Genomic DNA, 27,745 nt, shown 5'->3' on the forward strand with positions numbered 1-27,745 from the left:
AAAGGGGCCGGGGCGGGGGGTGGGGCGGAGAGGCTGCGATGTGCTGTCGCAGGAGTAGTCAGAAGATTACAGAGTGGATATCAAGGCCAGGAAGAGAACTAAAAAAGCGGTAACTTAAATTATCTTCTAAATACTCCCTTACGAAATCATGCGTCTCCCTATCCTATGTCTTGGAGGAATTAGACTGGCCCAACCTCCAAGGAGCAGTAGAGCGCAGCCGGTCGTCTAGAGAGTCCCTCACGTAAGCGACGTGGGAAAGAGTGTCGCAGGGAAAGCTGGGCCACTGCCGCCGTCCGCCACCATCTTGCTTTTTCTAAGGCGGCAGTGACCGAGGCTCAGAACAATCTTGAGCAATGAAGCTGTTAACCAGAGCCGGGCCCCTCTCGGTGAGCACAGCTGGCGGGCTTGGGGAAGGGTTGGAGAGCAGATGGTCAGCAAGGTCACACGGACCGGAGTTGCCTGGTTTGGGGCCCCTGGGCGCTGGGCTTCGTTCTGCCCTTCAGCTGAACCCTGCGGGCCAACTGGGCTCCAGGCTGGGTGGGTCAGGCGTTGGAAGGCCCGCTCATGCTCTGAGTAGAGGAGACCTAATGCAGGAAAACGTGCAGAGAGAGAGAAAGGGCTTGAGAGCAGAGGTGAAGCGATTCGGTGGCGACACCTTTGAAGGTCATTGCTGCTCTTGCGTGCAGGTGAAGGAGACCGCGAAATTTGTGTCGCGGGAGGCCGGTGTAGACCTAGGCCCCCATCCCTACCCTATCAGCTGCTGCCTGTGTTTCTTGGCATATCATGTAGCATCAGCTTCTCCAACTGTTAAGCGGCTTATGAGTAAAATCATAAGAAAGAAATGAGCTAATACCTGTATAGCGTTTTTCAGTGAACCTTCAACTTGATTGTTACTGTCGTGTCCTGGCTGCATAAAGTGTGCTTTTCTTGATCTCGTTTTAATATTTATCCAGGAGGGGTTCTTGGCCTTTCCTTTGGAGCTTCTTAAGGCTCCTCCTCCATGTCCTAGTGACACATAGCTGTCACTTGGGGAAAACTCCTGTATCAGTGTTATATCATTGTGGACTGGTGGTTATCAAGAGGGAACAGTCTCAACCTCTGAGATTAAAACAACTCTTCGAGGCCAATTTTGCCCCAGGGGACATTTGGCAACATCTAGAGACATTTTTTGGAGAAGGAAATGGCAACCCACTCCAGTATTCTTGCCTGGAAAAGCCCATGGCGGGAGGAACCTGATAGGCTACAGTCCATGGGGTCGCAAAGAGTCGGACACGACTGAGCGACTTCACTTTAGAGACATTTTTGGTTGTGACAACCTGAGGGGCGGGGGACTGCTACTGCTGAACATCCTTCAGTGCTCAAAGCCACCCACAACAGAATTATCCAGCTCAAAATACCAAGAGAGCCTGGGTTGCTAAGAAACGTAGTAATCTACTAGAAGAAGGTTCGAAAAACCAGGGAATGGAGTTTCCCGGTACTTAATATTTAAATAGATAAACTATGAATTATACAAATGACCTTGATTTAGACTGTAATTCTCTTAGCCTTCTTAGCACCCCTAAATTAACCGATGATTTTAATAACCCTTAGAGGGAAGTCCAGTTTGACTGGCAAAAAACCTCAAAACCATCTCCTCATTCGTTCCATCCTCACCTTTCAGTAGAAAAAGAACTCAAAGATAACAGAGTTGAAGAGGATCAATGTAAACAAATTGCAGTAAGCTTGAAAGCAATTGTTGGTTCTACTTACAGCACTTACTTTAAATAAGAATAAATTTATACATCTTTTGTTATTAAAACAAAATAGTAATTGTATGGACAGTTACTAGGATAATTCGTTGCAACAGGTTTGAATGGAACAAATTACAGAAAGTACATTATGACGAAGTGTCACTGCTCAGGCACATTTGAGAGGAGAGCACCTAAATCTACCTTAGCAACTGATGTGCCCACATATCTTAAATTTTTTACTTTCTGGAAAAATCAAAAGCTAGAATCACTAGTAGAGTTAACTGTACCAGACCCAGCGAATGAAATTGATGATGATAAAGTAAAGCTAATTGTAACTTATAATTTGAAAGCGCTAAGAAAAGTTATGGCCAACCTAGACAGCATATTAAAAAGCAGAGACATTATTTTGTCAACAGAGGTCTGTCTAGTCAAGGCTATGTTTTTTCCATTAGTCATGTGTGCACTTGAGAGTTGGACTATAAAGAAAGCTGAGCACAGAAGAATTGATGGTTTTGAAGTGTGGTGTTGGAGAAGGCTCTTGAGAGTCCCTTGGACTGCAAGGAGATCCAACCAGTCCATCCTAAAGGAGATCAGTCCTGGGTGTTTATTGGAAGGACTGATGTTGAAGCTGAAACTCCAATATTTTGGCCACCTGATGGGAAGAGCTGACTCATTTGAAAAGACCCTGATGCTGGGAAAGATTGAAGGCAGGAGGAGAAGGGGACGACAGGGTGAGATGGTTAGATGGCATCACTGACTCAATGGACATGGGTTTGGGTAAACTCCAGGAGTTGGTAATGGACAGGGAAGCCTGGCGTGCTGCAGTTCATGGGGTCGAGAAGAGACGGACACAACTGAGCGGCTGAACTGAACTGAACAGCAAATGAAAACTAGGAACCAACTTTTCAATAGTACAGCATTGAAGCTGAATGCACAACCAGCAGCCCTCCTGGACAACATGAAGTAGGGACATTGCAGCCTCTGAGGGGCTCCTTGGGAAACTCAGGCAGCATGTTCATTTAATCCTGGGCGTACTAAGGTTTAATTCTCAGCATCTCCAGTAGTAACCTTATAATCCTTAGACATAATCAGAATTAATTCTGTGGCATTGTATATCATTCACCAAGAAAAAAGCTGAATAAAATTACACATTTTGGATCCATTATCTGACGTTTAAGAGGATCCCTTCCCATGGCTGCATATTACATTCTGAGAATCTGCTGTGGATGAAGCTGTCGTTAATCTCAGGGTATATTAGTCAAAGATTAAAAAAAAAAAAAAAAACCTTTAATGGTGTAGTCTTAATGTAGCACAAAAGAGAGTGAAGATACTCTGGGAAATATTTGGGGGCTTGGATGAAGTTTTCTTTGATATGCTTTTTAAAGGTTACTAAAATGATTAAGGAAATGAAGTCATATTGGAAAGTAGACTAAAAAGATGAGACTCTTTAGGCAGATAAGAGAAGCAGTAATGCTAAAACCTATAAAAAGGTCTGAATTTGGCTATTCCACACTTTTTTTAAAAGTTCCAAAGCATTAGAGCCTAGAAAGGACCACTTGGAGCTCTAATAAGGTAGTTAAAAGAAAATGTTGTGAATCTTTATATAAGAAATGAACATGTTCAACTCAGCGTTCCTTCAAGCCCTACAGATCACAAATAGAGATTTAAGAGTGGCATGGGTAAACTCATGGGTTAGTTAATAGGTTAATCAGCTGAATCCTCCCATGGAGTTTTTTACCACTGAACACCCTCTATTGCTTGGGCCAACTTGGATACAACGCACTATTCTTTTGAGAAATATGGTAACCTGTCTTTTTTTGTGTTTAGAGATTTTATTCGCTCAAAGTTGCTCCTAAAGCTAAGGCCGCAGCAGCCCCTGCAGGAGTGCCTCTACATCCTCAGGACCTTGAGGTTAGTCCCCCTGAGGTACTCACTGGACACATACATGCCTTACTGTTCTTGGTAACATAAAGATATTAATCACATCCGTGCTTTATTTTATACACAGTTTACCAGGTTACCGAATGGTTTAGTGATTGCTTCTCTCGAAAACTATGCTCCTGCATCAAGAATTGGTTTGTTCATTAAAGCAGGCAGCAGATATGAGAACTCCAACAATTTAGGAACGTCTCATTTGCTTCGTCTTGCATCCAGTTTGGTAAGCATCTTTACTACTTTCGTGTGTTTAGAAATCTGTGGTATCTTGGTCCTACAGAAGAGAAAAACTAAAAGCAACACCCCTGTGTTGGTTTCGTGGAGCTGCCATAACAAGTTGCTTCAAACGTTGTGGCTTAAACAACAGGAGTTTATCCTGTCGCAGTTCTGGAGGCTAGAAGTCAAAGTCATGCTGTCAGTAGAGCCATGCTTCCTCTGAAGGCTCTAGGAAGAATCATGCTTTTATCTCTCCCACAGCTTCTGGTGGTTGCCAGCAGTCCTTTTCATTCCTTGGCTTGCAGCTGCATCATTCCAGTATCTGCCCCTGATTTCACATGGCCCTGTCTGTCTGTGTTTCTGTGTCCAAACATCCCTCTTACTGAAGGGCACACTCTTATCCAGCATGACCTCATTTTAAATATTTACATCTGCAAAGGCTGTTTCCAAACAAGGTCACTTTTGTAGGTTCTTGGGTGGACATGAATTTTGGGGATCAGTTTTCAACCCAGTACAGTCCCCTAATATAGCATGAAAAATCACAGGATACTTATCACCGAGAAGCAGTAAATTAGTGTCCATCTGGATGTTCGTGCTGGAGCATAAGAAATCAGTAAAAAGATAACATTTTTAGGATGGTGAGACACATGTACATCCATGGTTGATTCATGTCAATGTATGGCAAAAACCACCACAATATTGTAATTAGCTTCCAATTAAAATAAATTAATTAAGTTTTTAAAAAATAAAAGAATCATGTACCAAAAAAGGACATTTTTAATTTTTAAAAAGAAATGCCAGAAATTGAAAGAAAATTATTTTTTTCCCGTATGCAAATCTCTTTCACAATAGATTGATGAATCCAACAAGCATGTATTTGATAATTGAATTTTTATCTAAATGTACTTTATATAAAAATCTATACTTGTGCTTTTGGGTCAACTTTGTTGGGTATTTCTTAAAAGGAGGTAGTATTTTTAGTTAGTGTTCCTTTTGAATTTAATGATAAACATTAGATTTTGACATAAAGTGATGTTTGGCAAACTCAGGCATTAAAAATTACCAAAAATGGTTGTTTTTTTCTTTTCCAAGACTACAAAAGGAGCTTCATCTTTCAAGATAACCCGTGGAATTGAAGCAGTTGGTGGTAAATTAAGGTTTGTTAAAAATAAATAATCAGAAATATTGAAAACACCAGAAGATGATCAATTGTAAAGGAACTTTTCTCTGTTATCGAGGTGGTTAACAGTTTCTTAAGGCTCAAGAAGGAAAAGACTGATGAATTTGACTGCATAAATGTAAAACATCTTTATGCCTTAAAGTAAAAATCTAAGTAACTAAAAATAGGTATTTGCAACATATATAATATGGAGAGGATTATTTGGAAAAATAAAGAACTACAAATTAGGAAAACAACCAAAGAGTAAATGGATAGGAACAAAGATAGGAATAGGCTGTTCCCAGAAGAAGAGGCCAGAAACAATGATCTTTACTTATAATCAACAGTTCAATACCATTTTATACTGCTGGTGGGAGTATGAGTTGATACAGCTACTTAGGAAAGAATCAAGAAATACCAGTTAACATTAAAAATGAGCATATTCTACAGCCTAACAGTTTTTAATCCACATGCACAAAGGAGTTCTTTATTGTGACTGGAAACAATTTATAAATGCCTGGCTTTAAAGAGGTGGATAAGTAAAGTATGATACAATAATATGCTGGGACTACTACAGTTAGGAATGAATAGCAGTTAAGAAATGAATTCAGAAAAAAAAAAAAAGAAATGAATTCAGTCTGTATCAACATGGCAGACTTAACAAAATATTTTGTGGAAAACAAGTTTTAAGGTTTTTTGAAGGTAGGAGGTTTTTAACAAAATAATACGTAATGCTTATGATTATGTTTGTCTCAAGTGGGAGAAAGTGTGAGAACCTGGGAAGGATACAAAGAGATCTTCAACTTTAAACTTGCCTTTTCTTTTTTAAGTTGTGGTAAAATACACATAAGATAAAATTTACCACCTTTAAAATGTGTAGTTCTATAACAATAAGTGTCATTGAGCAACCATCACCACCACCCATCTCCAGAACGTTTTCATCTTCCCCAGCCCAAACTCTGTAGCTATTAAACACTACCTTCCCTTCCCCCAGCCCCAGGCCAGCACCATTCTGTGTTGTTTCCATGATTTTGACTACTCCAGGTACCTCATATCAGTGGAATCACACAGTATTTGTTACCTTTTCATGACTGACTGACTTCACTGAGAAAAATGTTTTCAAGGTTTATCCAAGTGTGATATGTCAGGACTTTCTTCCTTTTTGTCAAGTTGAAATACTTAACTGTTTTCTTATTTAAGATTTTTTTAAATAGTTAAAAGCTTTAGTTGAGTGTGCATATTTTTCTTCACTATTGCTTATACTTTTTATACTTCAAAATATTTTTTCCAAAAGATTGATTTAATGAAGATATAAGAGAAAGCTTATTCTTCTGATTTAGATAATTCACTGTAATTTATTTTTGACTCAGCGTGACTTCAACAAGGGAAAACATGGCCTATACTGTGGAATGCCTGCGGGATGATGTGTGAGTACCTGTGTGTGTTTATTTAGAAGATCTGCTTTTAAAGAAATACTTAGTTGCTCAGTTCTACTCTTTATTTTTTTTATGTGGCATGACCTCTGATGTTGGTTTTGGATTATCACTCACAAGCTGCCTAAAATTTAATAAAAAGAGCGTTAGAGTTGTGTAGAATGGATGTTCGTTTTACATTTTTGACTGGTAACCCTGAGCTTCATGTCTTCTGTAGTGATATTCTAATGGAGTTCCTGCTCAATGTCACCACAGCACCAGAATTTCGACGCTGGGAGGTAGCTGCCCTTCAGTCTCAGCTAAGGATTGACAAAGCTGTGGCTTTTCAGAATCCACAGGCTCGTAAGTGCACTTTCAGATTATATTCTGTTGTTTCTAAGATACTGGGATTTCAAGAAAATCAATTTGTAGAGGAATAAAATTGCTGTTGACTTCTTTTTCGCCTTGGGTTTGAAAATAACACTTTCCAAAAATTTGTCCACTTTTTAAAACATTGTTCATTTCTAAACATTTGTATTGTTGATTATTTTTCATCATGTTAATATGTAGATTTATTACAGAATCCTAGGCCTTTCACCTGTGTTTTATGCCCGTCCTCCCACCGCTGATTTTTTTTTGTTTTATTTATTTAGTTAGTTAGTTATTGGTCGCGCTGGATCTTCAGTGCTGCGCACAGATTTTATCTAGTTTGGGGGAGCGGGTTTTTCTTGCTGTGGAGCGTGGGCTCTAGGCCCGCAGGTTCAGTAGTTATGGAGCACAGGCTTAGTTGCTCCTCGGCATGTGGAATCTTCCCAGACCAGGGATCAAACCCATGGACCCTGCATTGGCAGATGGATGCTTAGCACTATACCACCTGGGAAGTTCCCTGGTGTTTTTTGTTTTTTAACAGTCTTTTATTTTTAATTGGAGGATAATTACTTTACAGTATTGTGGTGGTTTCTGCCTTAAATCAACATGAATCAGCCATATGTATATATATGTTCCCTCCCTCTTAAATCTCTCTCCCACCTCCCTCCCTATCCACGCCTCTAGGTTGTGTCAGAGCACCCCCTGGTGTTTTTTAATGATTGTTCTACCTATACCAAATCTGGCAGCAGTTTATTGCTGCTGCTGCTGCTGCTACTTTTACTGTTATATATTGCTATTATTGTTTAGCCAACTCCTTTTTATTGGGTTTTTCCAAAGCAATCAACTTAATTTAAAAAAACCTTTTTTGTATTCATGTTTGTGTTTATAGAATGTTTGGTTATATAATCTTGACAAGCATATCTGGCAGAACAAATCTGTAAGATAAAAAAAGCACCACTGACTCTCAGAAGTCATAGAACTTCTGGTAGGAGCAGAAATGTGCAGGTAGACCACTGAGGTATAAGCAGGTGACCAACTGCAGGGGCTCAGAATGGTGTGGACTTCATTCATATGCAGGCCTGCCAAGTGTCTGGAACATAGTGAGTGCTTGACTCCTGTTTGCTCATATTATATTTCATGGTGATAACTGTCACTCCAGACTTTTGATAAAAGAGATAGAATAGTAAAATTGTGGAAAAGATGACTTCTGTGTCCTGAGTAGCTTCCTTCCCCACTGGTAGCAGTGAGGCTGCAGCCCTCATCCTTTGTGCATGAGCAGTTGTTATAGTCTGCTGACTGGTGTCTCTCTACTCAGGCATACCTCTTCAGTCCATCTTCCATGTTTCCATGATACTTGATCATTCTGACATGAAACTCCAGTGAAAATCCTTTAAAGGCTTCTTATTATCAATGAGATGAGGCCCAGCGTCTTTTAACTTCGCATATATGTTAACTCCAATGATCTGGCACCTGCCTAGCTCCCTTGTTTCTTGCTCTATCTCTTTCTCTCCTAGCTGCAGTTCCCCTTTGAATCAAACTGTTGTCATACTTCATGCCTTTGTCTGTTTCCTCTGTCTGAAATGTTTTTCCCAGATCTTTCACCTGGGACACACCTACTCATCCCAGATTTTACTTCTCTTAACTCCTTTCCAGTTCTCAGTGCCCTTCCCTAGTAATATACTACTAACATCACACCCTAATACTTTTATAGTGTTTCCCCCTCAACATTTTGAGGGGAGGTGTGTGTCTTAACTCATCTCTGTATTTCCAACTCAGTGCTTGGCATAGAGGGACTGCCCAAATAATAAGCAGGTAAAAGACAAACACCTCAAGCAAAGACACTGAACCAGGGAAGTAAGAACAGTGCCAGGGAGGAGTGCAGCTTGGCAGTAGCATTTGACCCCTGGAAGCGAGCAGTGTGACCTAACACGAACACTTTCATATCTTCTCTTATCCTGACAACTCCCTCATTACCTAGAGAGGGAACCTAGAAGTGAACAAAATCCAGATTAGCTGATTTAATCAAGGTGACACAGCAAGTTGATGGCAGAACTGTAATTAGACCCAGACTTCTGAATCTGAAGCCCAGGCCATTCTGCTTTCCAGATGATGCTAGGTAGATTAAAGTTTGAGAAATGTTTAGGTGGATTCTGACATTTACAGGCTGCTGTCAGAGAATCTTATTTTTCTCAGCACATTCGACTGGCAGAATTTTAGAAGTTGCTAGAGGTTAAATGATAGTAAATTTTCAATGCTTGAATGCAATGACCAAAGTTGTATAGTTGTTTTCAAGGCTCTTTACATGGTGTTGTCTTTATTTAAATAATGTTTCGGTAACTGCTTCTTTACTTATTTTACAGACATCATTGAAAATTTACATGCTACTGCTTACAGAAATGCCTTGGCTAATTCCTTATATTGTCCTGATTATAGGATTGGAAAAGTGACACCAGATGAGGTACTGATAAAACACCTAACATTTTTAAATGTGCTCATTTTCACATTAATTTGAATGTTCATCTCCCATTCAGTTTTGTTTGCTAATTTTCTTATCTTCTAATTTAAGAGATTCTCTTGCTTGCTTTTTTTTCTATCACTTGGCTGCTTTTTTTTTTTTTTTTTTTTAGGCTATACTATGCAGCTTGTGGGATCCTAGTTCCCCTACCAGGGATCAAACCCATGTCCCCTGCAGTAAAGAGTAGAGAGTCCTGATCCACCAGGGGATTGCCCATTCATCAGCTTGCTTTTTAACTAAAATTCTGTCTGAACAGTTTTTGTGTATCTTTCAACTAAAAAAAAAGTGTTTATTATGAAAGGGGCACGTTCATTACAGAAATTTCAGAAAATAAAGACAGGCAAAATAAAGACAAAAAAAAATCTCAGCTGTCTGAAGGCACTCATTGTTAGCACCTAGGTATATTTTTCTTCTAGACCCTTTTCTTTGTATATGTATCTTGTAAATAGTATATAAGTATTTAAATACCATAGTCTTGTGACTGACCACTCACTCCACACCCTTGCCTCCCATTCCGCCATCAGCCAGCTCACCAGCCCGTTTACTTCTCCTGTATACCTGCCTCGCTTTGCTGGCAGTACAGATTTGTCACATCACAGTCATGTATATATCATAGAACTTGGCTTCCAAAATACGGAACATTAAGCATTAAATCTGCAAGTGTAGACTTGTGTATATAATCTTAATTTCCTACTCCTACCACTCTCAGCCCCCCTCCCCTATAATTTTTTAGCAAAAGACATTAAGAGAAAAACTGGGAATTATCAACACTTCCAAAGTACATGTGACTCAGAAATTAAGGGTTTTTTTAATTCTCATTTCGCGTTATCCACTATAGAAAACTGAATTTTGTTTCCCTTTCCTCTTCTGACTTATTTCCTGGTTAAGAAAACTATTCAGTTATCAATTTAATGCCTATCATTCATATGGCACTTTTTAAAAATATTAGAACTGGTATCATCCAACTTGGAACAGCCAGTATGTTTCATAAGACTGACCTCTAGTGAGTTTCTGAAGCTTTTCAGAAATCAGATTCACTCTGTGAAGATATGTTACTGAGGTAGCTAAAAGAATGCACATAAGAGAACATTCACCTACAGGGATGTCTATTGTAGCATTGTATATAATTGTGAAAAATTAGAAACAAGTTTAATATCCAATATTAGAGAACTAGTTAAAGAACATATTCAATATCTGTAGAATGGAATACTATTCAACTATTCAAGAATAATGATTGATGGTGAAATTTTCATAGCATTTTATCAAAATAATTTATGAATAGGATGTATTAAGGGGTCCCACTTTTCAAAAAGTAAGGTGTGTGTATCATAGACAAATACCAAGATATTAACCATGATTATCAAAGTTACTAGCATTTTTAAAATGTATCCCTAGGCTAAAGGAAATTCTAAAGAAATTGGTGCTGGAACACTTTGACCAAAAGCAGCATTCAGTAGAAAAACATCACCAGGAAAAAAATAGAATATGACTTTCCAAGATGGCTCCATAGATGGAGACAGCATTCATTTTAGCGCACAAATTCTACATAAACTGAGCTTCAGCAAGTCTAAACATTAGTCTAAACCTTTTTAGCCACCACCACCCATGCCCCCCCACCCCCGTGAATTTTTAACACCACAGATATACTGTATATCTGCTTATGCACTGTATGTATATTTGTACTTTATATATAAAGGATTTTTTTTTCTTCCCCCAAGAAGTAATTTTCACTTTCTTGGGAGCAGTAGTATAGTTGAGAATGCATGTTTTAGCCCTACTTTATTTATATAAAGATTCCAAGATTTCACATTGAATCTACTGTATTAGCTTATATTAGTAGGGAGACATTGATGAATTTTTTTTAAGCTCCCAAAATAATTCTGTAATCACCCAGGTTGGAAACCCTGGTATAGACAGTAACTTAGTAGCAAAAAAATCTTCAAAGACAGGCAAGAGGAACATAGTGATATAACTATTAGCTCTACTATAGAATGTTAACAACAGTATTTTATTACTACTTGTATAAAGACGAACCTGATGTACTACTTAAATCACATTATAATAAAAATCACAAACTTAGTCCCATTTCTTCAAGTTCAAGCCAATATGTGCTCTAATTTTTGTTGTGTTTTTTTTTTTCATTAACAGCTTCATTGAGATGTCATTTACATAGCATACAGTTCACCATTTAAAATGCACAATTCAGGTTTTTATTCTGTTCACAGAGTTACATAACCATCACCAATTCAGTCCTAGCAATGGATTTTAAAAGCTCAATTTAATTCAATACTAGGTAGTCCCTTATAGTTCATTACAGCAGCTTTTAAGCCTGACTGTTTATTTTCTGTTAAACTGCACTTTGATGTTTTTATAGTTCTTTATATTTCTACCAGTATAACCTGATAAATGTTTTCACTTTCTCAGTTACATGACTTTGTACAGAATCATTTTACAAGTGCAAGAATGGCTTTGATTGGACTTGGTAAGTTGGCAATTACCTGCGTGTCAGTTTGCTGCTTTTAAGAGTAGTTCTTTTAACTCACAAACATAGAAGACAGACGTACGGTTGCCAAGGGGGAGCGCGGGAAAGGGTTGGTTTGGGAAGAGCAGATGCAACTGTTATGTATGGAGTGGATAAGCAACAAGATCCTATGTCATAGCACAGGAAACTATATTCCATGAGAAGGCAGAATCATCCTTGAAACTGTAAAATCAGATACTGTCATATGTATATATGTATTATATATACATGTTTTACAGTTATATCAATATCTAGATAACTTACAGTTCCATGGTTCTTGGCTCCCAGAGAAAGTGGTAGATAGTCAGGAAATTCCCTGAGGTTGCTGACTTTTCCTTTTGTAATTGTTGCGGTAGTGAAGGGGACACCTTTCCAGTGCATTGTAATTCTATCACTATATTGGTAACCAGTCTCAATTTATAACATACTCACTTGCATATTTTCTTAAATTCTGATTACACAAGTCTCCATTCTTTCTCATTTTAGAAAGCGGTTAATTGAAAAAAGAAAAACTAAGGTGCACTGCTAGTAGATGTTGCACTTATAGTTAAGAATAAAGATATTGTTTCACTGTCTCTGTATGAGTTACTTAAAAAAACAGTCCCTTAAGCTATAATTATGTGAATACTGGATTGAACAAAATTTGAGAACGTCCCCTGTGTTATGTCAGAAAGTCAGTATGTGATAGGATTTTTATATACATAAATTTTTAAATTTCTTTGGCTGTGCTGGATCTTTGTTGCTGCCCAGGCTTTTCTCTAGTTGCAGAGAGCGGGCGCTACTCTCTAGTTGCCGTGCACAGGCTTCTCACTGTGGTGACTTCTCTTGTTGCAGAGCACAGCCTGTAAGTCTTCAGTAGTTGTGGCGCACAGGCCCAGGTGCCCCACAGCATTTGGGATCTTCCCAGATCGAGGATCGATCCCAGACCTGTGTCTCCTGCATTCGCAGGCAGATTCTTTATCACTGAGCCAGCAGGGAAGCCCTGATAGGATTTTAATAGCTAGTCTTTAATGGAAACAACCTGAATGTCCGCTGACGAATGGATAAGGAAGATATGGTACATACATAAAATAGAATATTATTCAGCCATTAGAAAGAATGAAATAATGCCACTTGGCAGCAACATGACTGGATGTAAACATTATACGAAGTGAAGTAAGTCAGAAAGAGAAACAAGTACCACATGATATCACTTATACATGGAATCTAAAATACAACACTAATGAACATATCTGTGAAACAGAAACAGACTCAGAGAGAACAGGACTGTGGTTGCTGAGGGGTGTCGGGGAGGGAAGATTGCGAGTTTGGGATTAGTAGATGCAAACTAGTATAGATAGAATGTATAAGCAACAAGGTCCTACTATATAAGGCACAGAGGACTATATTCAATTTCCTGTGATAAATCATAATGAAAAAGTATGTGTATAACTGAATCACTTTACTGTACAACAGAAATTAACACATCATTGTAAATCAGCTGTACATCAATAAAATGTTTAAAATATCCCCAAAACAGTTTTATAGCATGTAAATAAATCCTCCACAACTGTGAAAAGAAAAAAGCTAGTCAATTTTTTTTTAAGTACTAACTTTTAAATTCATTACAGTATTTGCAAAACCTATGACAAAGGGCAAATTTCTCTGAACAAAGAGCTTTTAAGTACAGTTTAATAGAAAAATCGACAAAAGGAAGAACAAACAGTTCATGCAGAAAGTGTGTTATATGTGTGTATACAACTATTGTAAAAGATGTAATAACTAAGAAATTTTTAATCTGTGAAGTTGGCAAAAATTAAAAGATTGACACTACCCAGTATTAACCAAGGTATGGAGAAATAGGCACTCAAAAATTATTGGCAGGAGTGTAAACTGGTACATTTTTGGAGGTCTGTTTTAAGAATTTACCCTTCAGAAATATTCTGGCAAGTTTACAAAATACTTGCATGAGAATATTGTTTGCAGTAGTTGGATTTTGTTCATTTGTTTTATAAAAATAACAGGTATAATTCGCATTGTGTAAAATCCACCTTTTTAAAGTGTGCAGTTTATGGTTTTTAGCATACTCAGAGCTGTGCAGCTATTGCCACTATCTAATCTTAGAGCATTTTTATCATCCCCAAAAGAAACCCCATACTCATTAGCAGTCACTCCTCATTCCACCACCTTGCATCTGGCAACCAGCAACCTACTTTCCATCTGTAGAGAGCTGACTATTCTGGACATTTCATACAAAGAGAATTATACATTAATAGCCTCTGTAACTGACTTCTTTCACTTAGTCACTTAGCATAATGTTTTTAAGGTAAATCCATATTATAGCATGTACCAATGTTCCAGTCCCTTTTCTGGCTGAAAAATATTTCATTACCCCATTTTGTTCATTCACCAGTTAGACATTTGGGTTGTTCTGCATGTTTTAGCTATTAAGAATATAAACATTCATGTGTAAATTTTCAACAAAATATCTTTTTCATTCTTTTGGGTGTATACCTAGGAGTAGAATTGCTAGGATTAGGATATAGGATATCTCTCTATTTAACCATTTGAAGAACTATCAGACTGTTTTCCAAAGCAGTTGAACCATTTTATTTTCCCACCAACAGTGTATAAGGATTCCAACTTCTCCACATCCTCACCAATATGTACTATCATATATCTTTGATTATGGCCATCCTAATGGGTATGAAGTGGTATCTCATTGTGGTTTTTGATTGTAGTGATTGATAACATTGAACATCTTTTTTGTGTGCTTTTTGGCAGTTTATGTGTCTCCTTTGGAGAAATGTTCATTCAAGTGCTTTGGCCATTTTTAATTGGGTTGTTTGTTCTTGCCAGATAGATGATGTGCAAATATTTTTCCCATTTTGTGGAGTATCTCTTCGTTCCTTTTGAAAATGCCTCTTGATGCATATTGCAGTATTGTTTTAATAGCCAGTTATTAGAAACATACTGATGTCCATCAGGAAGAGATTGATCAAATAATGGTACATCGGTATAATAGAATTCTTTATAACCATTAAATGTTTGGTGTAGTCCACTCAGAAGTAAATTACAAAAGACAAGTTAGAAACAGTATCAATAGAAGATACCATTTTAAAAATAAGAAGGATAATATTAATATTTACATAGAAAAAAGGTTCTAGATGAATATATAATAAAGCTGTAAATGCATATCTCTGTAAGAGTAGCATTATAATATTTTACTTATATTAAAATAGTAGGTATTCTACAATTGTGTTTTAGAAATTCTGGTTCTATAGTTTTTGTTTGTTTGTTTCTACTGAAATAGGTGTGAGTCATCCTGTCCTAAAGCAAGTTGCTGAACAGTTTCTTAACATAAGGGGTGGCCTTGGTTTATCTGGTGCAAAAGCCAAGTACCATGGAGGTAAGCATTTTGTTCTGTTAAGGTTAATTTACCAGGATGCCGCCTCTCCCCCACAATAGCATATTGGAGTATAATAGGCCTGATTGTTTACTTCCAAACAGTATCAATGTGGAAAGAGATAGTATCATTGTGGAAAGTATCAGTTGCTTGGGTATTATGTGTTAAGTATGTTTGTGAATGTGTTGGGGGAAGGGAAGGATATCTAGGAGAGCACCAGGCCAGAGAAAAGCTTCATCTTAATGCAGTAATACTGTCTCATAGAGAATATTGAAGAATAAAACCAAAAAATGCTTTCTTCTTTGCTCTTTGTTTACGTGGCCCCAGGTGAAATTCGAGAACAGAACGGAGACAGTCTCGTCCATGCTGCTCTCGTAGCAGAGAGTGCAGCCATCGGAAGTGCGGAAGCAAACGCGTTCAGTGTTCTCCAGCACGTCCTCGGTGCTGGACCACACGTTAAGAGGGGCAGCAATGCCACCAGCTGTCTGTACCAGGCTGTTGCCAAGGGAGTTCACCAGCCGTTTGATGTGAGTCTGAACCTTGAACATCTTTCCTTTTGTTTTCAAAGGCTTAGTGTTTGCAATGTTGTCCTGGGAACTTGCTCTTAGTGTTAATCTGCTTTTAAAATTTAAGATGACACAAAGAAAATCTTTGTAAAATTGAAGTGGGTCTATCAGAAACTTACTGTTATTCTAATATAAAAAGAATTGAATGCTTAAAAAATCCAAAATCCCCACTCTCTCTTAGAGTTTGCTCAACTTCATGTCCATTAACTTCATGTTCATGAACTTCATGTTCATGTCACCCTGCTTATTTAACTTATATGCAGAGTACATCATGAGAAACACTGGGCTGGAAGAAGCACAGCTGGAAGGTTTCAAGATTGCTAGGAGAAATATTAATAACCTCAGATATGCAGGTGACACCACCCTTATGGCAGAAAGTGAAGAAGAACTAAAGAGACTCTTGATGAAAGTGAAAAAGGAGAGTGAAAAAGTTGGCTTAAAGCTCAACATTCAGAAAACTAAGATCATGGCATCCAGTCCCATCACTTCATGGCAAATAGATGGGGAAACAGTGACTGACTTTATTTTTTCTGGGCTCCAAAATCACTGCAGATGGTGATTGCAGCCATGAAATTAAAAGACGCTTACTCCTTGGAAGGAAAGTTATGACCAACCTAGACAGCATCTTAAAAAGCAGAGACATTACTTTGTCAACAAATGTCCGTCTAATCAAGGCTATGGTTTTTCCAGTGGTCATGTATGGATGTGACAGTTGGACTGTGAAGAAGGCTGAACACAGAAGAATTGATGTTTTTGAACTGTGGTGTTGGAGAAGACTCTTGAGAGTCCCTTGGACTGCAAGGAGATCCAACCAGTCCATCCTAAAGGAAATCAATCCTGGGTGTTCATTGGAAGGACTGATGGTGAAGCTGAAACTCCAATACTTTGGCCACCTGATGCGGAGAGCTGACTCACTTGAGAAGACCCTGATGCTGGGAAAGATTGAGAGCAGGAGGAGAAGGGGACGACAGAGGATGAGATGGTTGGATGGCATCACCGACCCAACAGACATGGGTTTGGGTGAACTTTGGTAATGGACAGGGAGGCCTGGCGTGCCGCGGTTCATGGGGTCGCAGGGAGTTGGATACGACTGAGCGACTGAACTGAACTGAATGTCCATTAAGTCGGTGGTTCTGCCTAACAGACTCATCCTCTGCTGCCCCCTTCTCCTTTTGCCTTCAGTCTTTCCAAGCATCAGAATCTTTTCCAATGAGTCAGTTGTTCACATCAGGTGGCCAAAGTATTGGAGCTTCAGTTCAGTTCAGTGAACTTAATTGGAGCTTAAGCCTCAGTAATAGTTTAGGGTTGACTGGCTTGATCTCCTTGTAGTCCAAGGGACTCTCAGAGTCTTCTCCAGCACCACAATTCAAAAGCATCAATTCTTTGGCACTCAGCCTTCTTTATGGTCCAACTCTCATATCCGTCCGTACATGACTACAGGAAAAACGATAGCTCTGACTATATGGACCTTTGTCAGCAAAGTGATGTCTCCACTTTTTAATAGCTGTCTAGGTTTGTCTTAGTTTTCCTGCCCTGGGGCAAGCGTCTTACTTTCATGGCTGCAGTCACTGTCCACAATGATTTAGGAGCCCGAGAAAATAAAATCTGTCACTGCTTCTACTTTTTACACTTCTATTTGCCATGAAGTGATGGGACTGGATCCTATGATCTCAGTTTTTTGGACGTTGCGTTTTAAGCCAGTTTTTTCATCCTCCTCTTTCACCCTCATTCTGTTTGCATTCTACCATTACGGTGGTATCATCAGCTTGTGATACATCCAGCCTGGCATTTTGCATGATGCATTCTGCATATAAGTAAAATAAGCAGGGTGACAAGATATAGCCTTGGTTACACTCCTTTCCCAATTTTGAACTAACACCAAAAGACGGTGTCCTTTTCATCATAGGGGACTGGAATGCAAAAGTAGGAAGTCAAGAGATACCTAGAATAACAGGCAAGTTTGGCCTTGGAGTACAAAATGAAACAGGGCAAAGGCTAACAGAGTTTTGTCAAGAGAACACTTTAGTCATAGCAAGCACCCTTTCCAACAATACAAGAGAAGGCTCTTCACATGGACATCAGCAGATGGTCAATACCAAAATCAGATTGATTATATTCTTTGCAGCCAAAGATGAAGAAGCTCTGTACAGTCAGCAAAAACAAGACTTGGAGCTGACTGAGGCTCAAATCATGAGCTCCTTATTGCAAAATTCAGGCTTAAATTGAAGAAAATAGGGAAAACCACTGGGCCATTCAGGTATGACCTAAATCAAATCCCCTATGATTACCCAGTGGAGGTGATGAATAGATTCAGAGGATTATATCAGGTATGACCTAAATCAAATCCCCTATGATTACACAGTGGAGGTGATTAATAGATTCAGAGGATTATATCTGGTAGACAGAGTGCCTGAAAAACTATGGATGTAGCTTCGTAATATTGTATAGGAGGCAGTGACCAAAACCGTCCCAAAGAAAAAAAAATGCAGGAATGCAGCGTGGTTGAGGAGGCTTTACAGATAGCTCAGGGAAGAAGAGAAGTGAAAGGCAAGGGAGAAAGGGAAAGATGTACCCAAAACTGAATGCAGAGTTCCAGAGAACAACTAGGAGAGAGATGAGAAGGCCTTCTTAAATGAACAATGAAATAGAGGAAAACACTAGAATGGAAAAGACCAGCAAGCTCTTCAAAAAAATTGGAGATACTAACTGAACATTTCATGCAAGGATGGACACCATAAAGGACAGAAACAGTAAGGACCTAACAGAAGCAGAAGAGATTAAGAAGGGGTGGAAAGAATACACAGAAGAACTATACAAGAAAGGTCTTAATGTGGATAATCGTGATGGTGTGGTCACTCACCTAGAGCTGTATATCCTGGAATGTGAAGTCAGGTGGGCTTTAGGAGGCATTACTACTACGAACAAAGGTAGTAGAGATGAAGGAACTCGACTGAGCCATTTGAAATCCTAAAAGATGATGCTGTTAAAGTGCTGTACTCAATGATATCTTTAAAAAGTAACACAAAATTGTAGGGTTAAGTATTATTCATAATTTCAGCAATAGCTCATGGCACAGGTAGGTTATGCTTTAGTAAGTCTTTGGCCATTTGACCTTTAACAGTGGAAATTAAAATCAGTCTTTTATCCTTCCTTTTAATACTTGAGTGGTTGCGTCAGACTTTTTTTAAGCAGAGGAGCCTTTTTTAATCCAATACCATTTCCCAGCTGCAATGCCCAATACAAAAGCTTTTGCTTTTAAAAAAGTAGAAGTCTTACTTGACAGTGAAACCCTTGGAATCTTCTAAACAGAGCCTTAGGGTTCCATGGAGCACAGTTTTCAAACCAGTATCTTAAATTAGTCCTAAATTAGAGTTCCTCCAAATGGTCTTTCTTCCAGTCTGTGGTCTACTGTGTTTTCTTTTTTTCATGCTTTACTCTTTTCCATTGAACGTTAATGATGCTTTGGATAGTTGGAGTTTAATCTAGTGACATAATTTAACAGAAATTCCTACTTTAGAATTTGGCCAGAAATTTGGAGAATGACTAGGTTAGTCTCAGAATTGTAATTAAACTTCAAGTGATTGAAGTGCATATCTTTGTGTGCTTCATATGGACTGAACCCATGGTTTTCAAATTTCACCTGGAATATAGTTTAAAATTCGGGCTTCATCTGTAGTGATCTGAGTGAGTGGATCGGTTGTGGGAACCTGAAAGTGTGTTTTTTATAACAACTCAAGTGATCCTTGGACTTCCCAGGTATTGCTACTGGTAAAGAACCCACCTCCAGACGCAGGAGATGCAAGAGATGTGGTTTCGATCCCTGGGTCCAGAAGATCCCCTGGAATAGGAAATGGCAACCCACTCCAGTGTTCTTGCCTAGAAAATGTCCATGGACAGAGGAGCCTGGCAGGCTACAATCCATGAGGTTGCAAAGAGTGAGATACAGCTGAGCACACAGTGCTCAGACACACAAGTGACCCTTAGGTTACCGGTCCACGTAAACACTGAGAAGCACTTCACTAGGATGTCATATCCACCTCAGGGAGCTTACACTCTACTCAGACTACACACAGAAATAGCCCTGCTTTCCAGAGGCTAAAGTTCTTGCTCCCCTGGACACCTGCTACTAAGCAGAAAAAATTTTCTAACCGTTTGACTTTGGTCTGTAGAAAAAGTAAAAGTGAATTGGTGAAAAGGAAGTCACCACCAACAGCAGAGGGAAGAAAGCAGGTTTGTCTAATGTCAAGGACCATGATCTGCATCACTCAGCTGTATTGAATCTATACTAGTAATGTAGTAATGTTTACAGGTTACTGTTTGCATTAACCCTTAATCATCAAAAGGTTAGAAAATACCAAGGAAAGTGAGCAATCCATTTTAGAAAGAGTTAAATGAGAAAAGTTAAAACCATTATAGTTCTGAAAAAGGTAACCTGTGTACAGAACACTTCAGTCCTTAATAGAACCAGTTAAGTGAAGTATTAATTCATCTCTTTGCTTATACTGTGAAGGTACATATTTTCTCTAGACAACCTTAGGGAAACTGTACCCTGTTTTACCTGGTAGAATGACGTACAGTAAAGTTTCATTATATTTCAGGTTTCTGCTTTTAATGCCAGTTACTCAGATTCTGGACTCTTTGGGTTCTACACTATCTCACAAGCTGCATCTGCTGGAGATGTAAGTTGCAAACTGAAAAATTATCACAAGATTTTTTTCTCCTGTTAACATTTTTTTACTGAAAATATAGAATGTTTGAATACTGTGATTTATCAGCTCTCTGTCTAGTATAATATCATTAAAGTGTTACCTGCTATGCAGGAAAATTAAAAATGGAAAATGTATATACTAATCCTTCGAGGAAAGAGGGAGGAAACACCTCCTTGGTATTTTGGTTCTGTGTGGACATGTGGCATTAAGTTGCGTCTAGGGCATCTAAATGGAGAACTCAAGTGAGGTCAAGGCCAAGATGTATACTGGGAGTCCTCAACAGAAAAGTGTGTTGAAACCAGGGTTACATACGAAAGTTTGTAGGAGAAGAAAACTGAAGGTCAAGCTAGGGGAAATGGCCAACGAAACAAAAAGAAGAGAAACTGGTATATTTGAAGACCAAGAAAGAGAGACTTGTTAACAATTTTTTGACCTACTCTGTATTAACATCCCTTTAGTTACCACAGGGAAGTCTGGTAGTTTTAGCAAACTTGGGCAATATCAGTTTTTACAAGACACTGGAAGTGAACTAAAATTTATTTTAATATTAAGAAATGAATGAGAAGAAAGAAATGCAAAGTTGGTGTAGGTGTAGGGGAGTGGGTGGGATTTTAGTAGAGTTTACACTGAGAGATTAAGTAGGAAGAGATAGACATTCATACTGAAAGGAAAGAAATTGGAGTGAATACAGGAGATAGGAAAGTATAGGTGAATTAAATCTGTAAAAGCAAGAGCAAGCAGGATCCAAAGTATAAATAGACATTTTATCCTTGGACATAAATGCTGATGGGAGAACAGGATATCAGAGATGAGGAAGTACATCCCTGGTGAGGCAGGAAGCTAAATCATGTTTTGAGAATAAGAGAAAGAAGGAGAGTTTAAAGAAAGTAAGAGGTTGGGGACAGAGGAGTGCCTGGATGCACACGGAATGAGCAGAGCAGCGGATTCATAGTCAGATGTCTAGCCTAATGGAAAAATGGAGGAGGCAAGCTGTAGGGTTGATCCCAGGTTGCAGTCTTGCAAAGTAGGCTGGTCAGAAGTATGAAGAGGTGGCAGGAGTTGGAAACACTGGTAGGAGTGGCTGAAAGGATAATTCATGGATTTAGGCTAAAGAAGTAAAGCCAGTGGGACGTGATAGATTGAAAGTGGACAAATCAAGGAACTAGAGATGTTGGCAAAAATGGAAGATATGGATAGCATGATTAAAGACAGGCCAGAGGTCTTGGAATTGAGGATTTCAGTGTTCAGGTCTGGGGTATGGCTGTGGAAATAGGCAGCTCACTTGGAGGGTAAAGTAAGTTAACAGACCCCAAATGATGCCAAGGTTGGGATGGAGCAAATCATGGGCCAGGTTTATTATACCCACTCACATCATTAGAACTTGATTCCTTCATGACTCCAGCATTCCAGGCATGGACAGTCTTTACAGATGGGCTGCATATGGTTTACTGCTTTCTTCTTAGTGAATAGTAAGAGATAGCAGTATTAATTACATGATACTTTGAGAGCCTGGGGAAATTTAAAAGATGCTTATTCTTCATAAGCAATTATAAATCCCTGAGTTTTCTTTTCCTAAACCCTACTGCCATCCTCTGCCCTCTTCCCCTTAATGTTTATAAGAAGCTTGGCTACTTGGATATTGTACAAACAGCTACTTTACTGGAAGTATAAGTAGCACATGGTGACTTACAAATTCCAAATGGACACAACTATTTCCATCTTGTGTTTCTGCCTCATAGAGGAGCATCTGGAATACTGCAGGAGACTCTGGCACTGATCAAAGATGACCAGCTTTTACTTTTCTATCCTAGGTTATCAAGGCTGCTTATAACCAAGTAAAAACAATTGCTCAAGGAAACCTTTCTAATGCAGATGTCCAAGCTGCCAAGTAAGTCTCAATATTAACTTTCAATTATTTGAAAGTTGCATTTTTTTCTAGTTAAAATACTGTTGTAACAAAGGTACAATAGGATTGAAAAGTACAAAAAAGTGTTTAAAGGAGAGGGAAATATATTCCTATCACCCGGAGATATAATTAACATTTTGAATATTTTCTTCACCATTTTTAAACATAATTGCTAATACTGCATATATAGTTGTTAATAAATAATTAACATATATAGTTGTTAATAATTATCATTACCAACATTACCTCTTTATAAAGCTGTTTTCATTTATTCAGATTATTGAAGTAATTGGTATGTCAGAATATACTTGTTGGCAGTTGGAAATTGTAAACTATAAAGGATATCTTTGGGCTTAAAAAAATTTCATATTTCACATTACTTTTTGGTATAGATTTGCAACTGGGCCAAGAGTTATAAATATTATAATGAAAGGCTCTGCATTAAAATATATGTTTGTGTTTATATATTTTGCAGTCACAGTATTAAAAGGTTGTACCAGTTTATAATCACATCATCAGGAGTGCCTGTTCCACCATAACCACTAGCAGCTTTTTTTTTCCTCTTTACTGATTTGATAGACAATAAAAGATACCTGTTTAAAAATTGCAACATCCATCTATTTGGTGATTTTTTAAATCCCACTGTCCTCACTGTGCTAACAGCAAGTGCTAACAACAAACACCTGTTAACTCAGTAGTTCTGGGAGTTTCTCTAAAAGAGACAAACTATGGACAGAGTTACAAAGCAGCTTGCATTTTCATACAGAAGATTAAAACATTTTTAATTGTAGAATTTTGGTTGTTAATGTTCTGTTTATTTCCTGCTATTTTGATGGAGTTGATAGGTTTTTAGTTCAAAAACATTTTGGTTCTTAGTCTTCCTGTATTGAAAGAGAAAGTGAGGTGTCATTGCTGAAGGGACAAACTAATAATCTCTTGGTAAAGTTTACTGCAGGTAAATCTTTTTTTCAGTTAAGCTGACAGTGTGGTAAAATTGCTACATTAAATTGTAATTATGTTTAAATGGATGTCTTGCTACTGAGTTTGAGTTAAATAACTCAAGTACCTTATTGAACAGCAGTTTCTTTCTGGGATAATTATGAATTGGATTTTATTTCAAATTGATGCTTTTGTGCCCATATTTAAGCTATAGGCACTTATAAAGACCTATATTCTCCTTCCCCACTTGTTCTGTCCTCAATGAGACAAATCCCAGTCCACAGCATTCTGTTAAAAGGGACAATGAGAAGAGACTTCACAGGTATTTTCTTTAGTAGAGATGTCTAATATTATCACCAAAAGTGTATCAGGAGGCTAGAATTCCTTCAGTAGTCAAGACTTCACACTAAAATATTTTTAACTAGATCTGAGTTCTAGTCTAAAACTAAAATGCATTCTGTTGGGTTTTTAGTATAATCTTATAATGACAGCTGTCAAAATGATAATGTAAATAATAAAATAGTTGGTAAACTGAAGAAATGGAATGGAGACCTTTAGCACTCTTAAAATTTCAAAGCTGTTAGTTTGCGTATTTATTCAAACATGTTTAAGGATTTGGGAACATACTTTAACTTGCTCCATAAAACTGCCTTCTGCCTTACTTACACACCTTTCACTGGACAGGAACAAGCTGAAAGCCGGGTACCTGATGTCAGTGGAGTCTTCTGAGGGTTTCCTGGATGAAGTTGGTTCCCAGGCTCTAGCTGCTGGTTCATACACTCCGCCATCCACAGTCCTTCAGCAGATTGATGCAGTAGCTGACGCTGATGTCATAAATGTAAGCAAATGAAAATCTGTTTAACATCACATAACTTGTCCTTAATGATGCCATTTCAGAAGGAATGCATAAAGAGTGTATATGCTATTCTCAGGGTATTTGTTATCTTATCTGCCTGGTGTGGAGGCAGAGGCTCAATCCCATCAGATCTGCAGATAGCTTCCTTGTCAACTCAGGAAGTCTGTGTATCTTCCTCTTTCAACTAACTTACCATTAGGTTAAACTATTTTAAATTTTTAAGGGTCAAGAAGAGTCAAATATTGGCAGTTTCATATGATTCACTAATTGTCAAGTTTGCTATTTTTCCTCCTCACTCCAAAATAAACTTTCTATCCTGCCAATCCTTCACAGTCCACCACCTCAAGATTTTCTTTAGTTTTCTCAGCCTAAGACATTCTCCTGCCCTTGTTCTTTTTTTTTTCTTCACATATTGTTTCCTATAAAATTGACTGGTTTTGAGGGCAAGGACTATGTGTTATACCTCTTTGTATTCCCTACTATGCCTAACAAGTACATGAACTACAAAATGAACCCTAAATCAGTCCTTTCCATATTAAAAATGCCAACTCCCCTTTCATGTCACAGTCTCAACCATCTTCTCACCCAGGGGTCTATCCTTGTGGGTAGAAAAAAAATGCAGACTATTGGAAGATAGCAATCCTGACTTGATTTCACTTGGCGCCTAAGTTCATCATCGATGTTGTAGTTCAGTCACTCAGTTGTGTCCGACTCTTTGTGACCCCATGAACTGCAACACGCCAGGCCTCTCTGTCCTTCACCATCTCCTGGAGGTTGCTCAAACTCATGTCCATTGAGTCAGTGATGCCATCCAACCATCTCATCCTCTGCTGTCCCCTTCTCCTCCTGCCTTCAATCTCTGCCGGCATCAGGGTTTTTTCAAATGAGTCGGCTCTTTGCATCAGATGGCCAAAGTAATTGGAGCTTCAGCTTCAGCATCAGTCCTTCCAATGAATATTCAGGACTGATTTCTTTTAGGATTGACTGGTTTGATCTCCTTGCAGTCCAAGGGACTCTCAAAAGTCTTCTCCAGTACCACAGTTCAAAAGCATCAGCTCTTCAGCACTCAGACTTCTTTATGGTCCAACTCTCATATCCATCCGTGAATACTGGAAAAACCATAGCTTTGACTACACAAACCTTTGTTGGCAAAGTAATGTCTCTGCTTTTTAATACACTGTCTAAATTTGTCATAGTTTTTCTTTGAAGGAGCAAGCGTCTTTTAATTTCATGTCTGCAGTCATCATCTGCAGAGATGTTGGAGCCCCAGAAAATAAAATCTGTCACTGTTTTCGTTGTCTGCCCATCTGTCTGCCATTAGTGATAGGATGGGACCAGATGCCATGATCTTAGTATTTTGAATGTTGAATTTTAAGCCAGCTTTTTCACTCTTCTCTTTCACTTTCATCAAGAGGCTCTTTAGTTCTTCCCTTTCTGCCATAAGGGTGATGTCATCTGCATACCTGAGATTATTGATATTTCTGCCGGCAGTCTTGATTCCAGCTTGTGCTTCATACAGCCTATGTACTCCTTTCCCAATCTGGAACCAGTCCATTGTTCCATGTCCAGTTCTAACTGTTGCTTCTTGACCTGCATACAGGTTTCAAAGGAGGCAGGTAAGGTGGCCTGGTATTCCCATCTCTTTAAGAATTTTCCACAGTTTGTTGTGCCCACACAGTCAAAGGCTCTGGCATAGTATAATAAAGCAGAAGTAGATATTTTTCTGGAATTCTCTGGCTTTTTCTGTGATCCAACAGATGTTGGCAATTTGATCTCTGGTTCCTCTGCCTTTTCTAAATCCAGCTTGAACATCTGAAAGTTCTCAGTTCACATACTGTTGAAGCCTAGCTTGGAAAATTTTGAGCATTACTTTGTAGCGTGTGAGATGAGTGCAATTGTGTGATAGTTTGAACATTCTTTGGCATTTTTTTTCTTTGGGAGTGGAATGAAAACTGACCTTTTCCAGTCCTGTGGCCACTGCTGAGTTTTCCACATTTGCTGGCATATTGAGTGCAGCACTTTCACAGCATCATCTTTTAGGATTTGAAATAGCTCAACTGGAATTCCATCATCTCCACTAGCTTTGCTCATAGTAATACTTCCTAAGGCCTACTTGACTTTGCACTCCAGGATATCTGGCTCTAGCTGAGTGATTACACCATCGTGGGTTATCTGGGTCATTAAGATCTTTTTTATATAGTTCTGTGTATTCTTGCCACCTCTTCTTAATATCTTCTGCTTCTGTTAGGTCCATACCATCTCTGTCCTTTATTGTGCCTGTCTTTGCATGAAATATTCCCTTGGTATCTCTAATTTTCTTGAAGAGAGCTCTAGTCTTTCCCATTCTATTGTTTTCCTCTCTTTCTTTGCATTAATCATTGAGGAAGGCTTTCTTACCTCTCCTTGCTATTCTTTGGAGCTCTACATTCAGATGGGTATATCTTTCCTTTTCTCCTTTGCCTTTCCTTTCTCAGCTGTTTGTAAGGCCTCAGACAACCACTTTGCTGTTTTGCGTTTCTTTTTCTTGGGGATGGTTTTCATCACCGCCTCCTGTGCAGTGTTACAAACCTCCATCCATAGTTCTTCAGGCACTGTGTGTATCAGATCTAATCCCTTGAATCTATTTGTCCCTTCCACTGTATAATTGTAAGGGATTTGATTTAGGTCATACCTGAATGGCCTAGTGGTTTTCCCTACTTTCTTCAGTTTAAGTCTGAATTTTGCAATAAGGAGTTCATGGTCTGAGCCTCAGTCAGCTCCAAGTCTTGTTTTTGCTGACTGTACAGAGCCTTCATCACTGTACACTCTTCCGAATGGTTGTCCTTGTCTCATGTACTGTACTGTCACGAGTCCAAGCCAGCTGCTCCAACACCATCTTTATTTAAAAAGCTGGTCTAAGCACCGCTGCTCATGGTACTGCACGTGACGTGAACGAACAGACTGAACTCTAAAGTAGTGGCATAAAGAACACTAGGCTATGGTGTAACTTTGACAAGTTAACAGTTGGTGTATTTTCATTGACTCGGACTATCTGCCATCGTAATACAGACCCAGAGGCGGACAGCCCTACTGCAGGAGACTGCCCCATTTTGCAGTGTCAGAAATTCCTTTTCGCTCTTTAACAGCTACTGTCATCGTTAGAGCATCACGCTTGCTCAGTCACACAAAGGATAAGATATTCAGAGTAACAGAAGTTTGTCTATTTGCTTATTTGTATTAACTTTCTGTCTTTGTTTCTATCTTAAAGGCTGCAAAGAAGTTTGTTTCTGGCCAGAAGTCAATGGCAGCAAGTGGAAATTTGGGGCATACACCTTTCATTGATGACCTTTAATACTGAATCCCATGTTGCAGGAAAGAACTGAACATTTTGTCAACCCAGAGCAGCAAATACATGAAAGTGAAAAGTCTCTAATGTAACATTTATCTTTTTTTCCAATGAGATGAAATACCATAAAGCATAAATGTAGGTAATTGTTCCCAACTAACCTAAAGTCAATAAAGCATTCTATTTAAATGTTTTTCTTGCA

General features: G+C 38.6%; 1 protein-coding gene across 1 annotated transcript; it reads left to right on the forward strand.

The window, feature by feature from the left end:
* The first annotated feature begins 229 nt into the window (after window positions 1-229).
* Window positions 230-27,736, forward strand: LOC133063520 (cytochrome b-c1 complex subunit 2, mitochondrial). Its single transcript, XM_061152990.1, has 14 exons — window positions 230-386; window positions 3,558-3,641; window positions 3,739-3,888; window positions 4,974-5,038; window positions 6,411-6,467; window positions 6,691-6,815; window positions 9,182-9,279; window positions 11,761-11,818; window positions 15,150-15,245; window positions 15,570-15,769; window positions 20,407-20,487; window positions 22,329-22,405; window positions 24,047-24,200; window positions 27,466-27,736. The coding sequence occupies exons 1-14, from the start codon at window positions 354-356 to the stop codon at window positions 27,547-27,549; spliced, it is 1,362 nt and encodes a 453-aa protein (XP_061008973.1). The 5' UTR covers window positions 230-353; the 3' UTR covers window positions 27,550-27,736.
* Window positions 27,737-27,745: the final 9 nt, after the last annotated feature.

This window comes from Dama dama, chromosome 10 (assembly GCF_033118175.1).
Source record: "Dama dama isolate Ldn47 chromosome 10, ASM3311817v1, whole genome shotgun sequence".
Taxonomy (NCBI): Eukaryota; Metazoa; Chordata; class Mammalia; order Artiodactyla; family Cervidae; genus Dama; species Dama dama.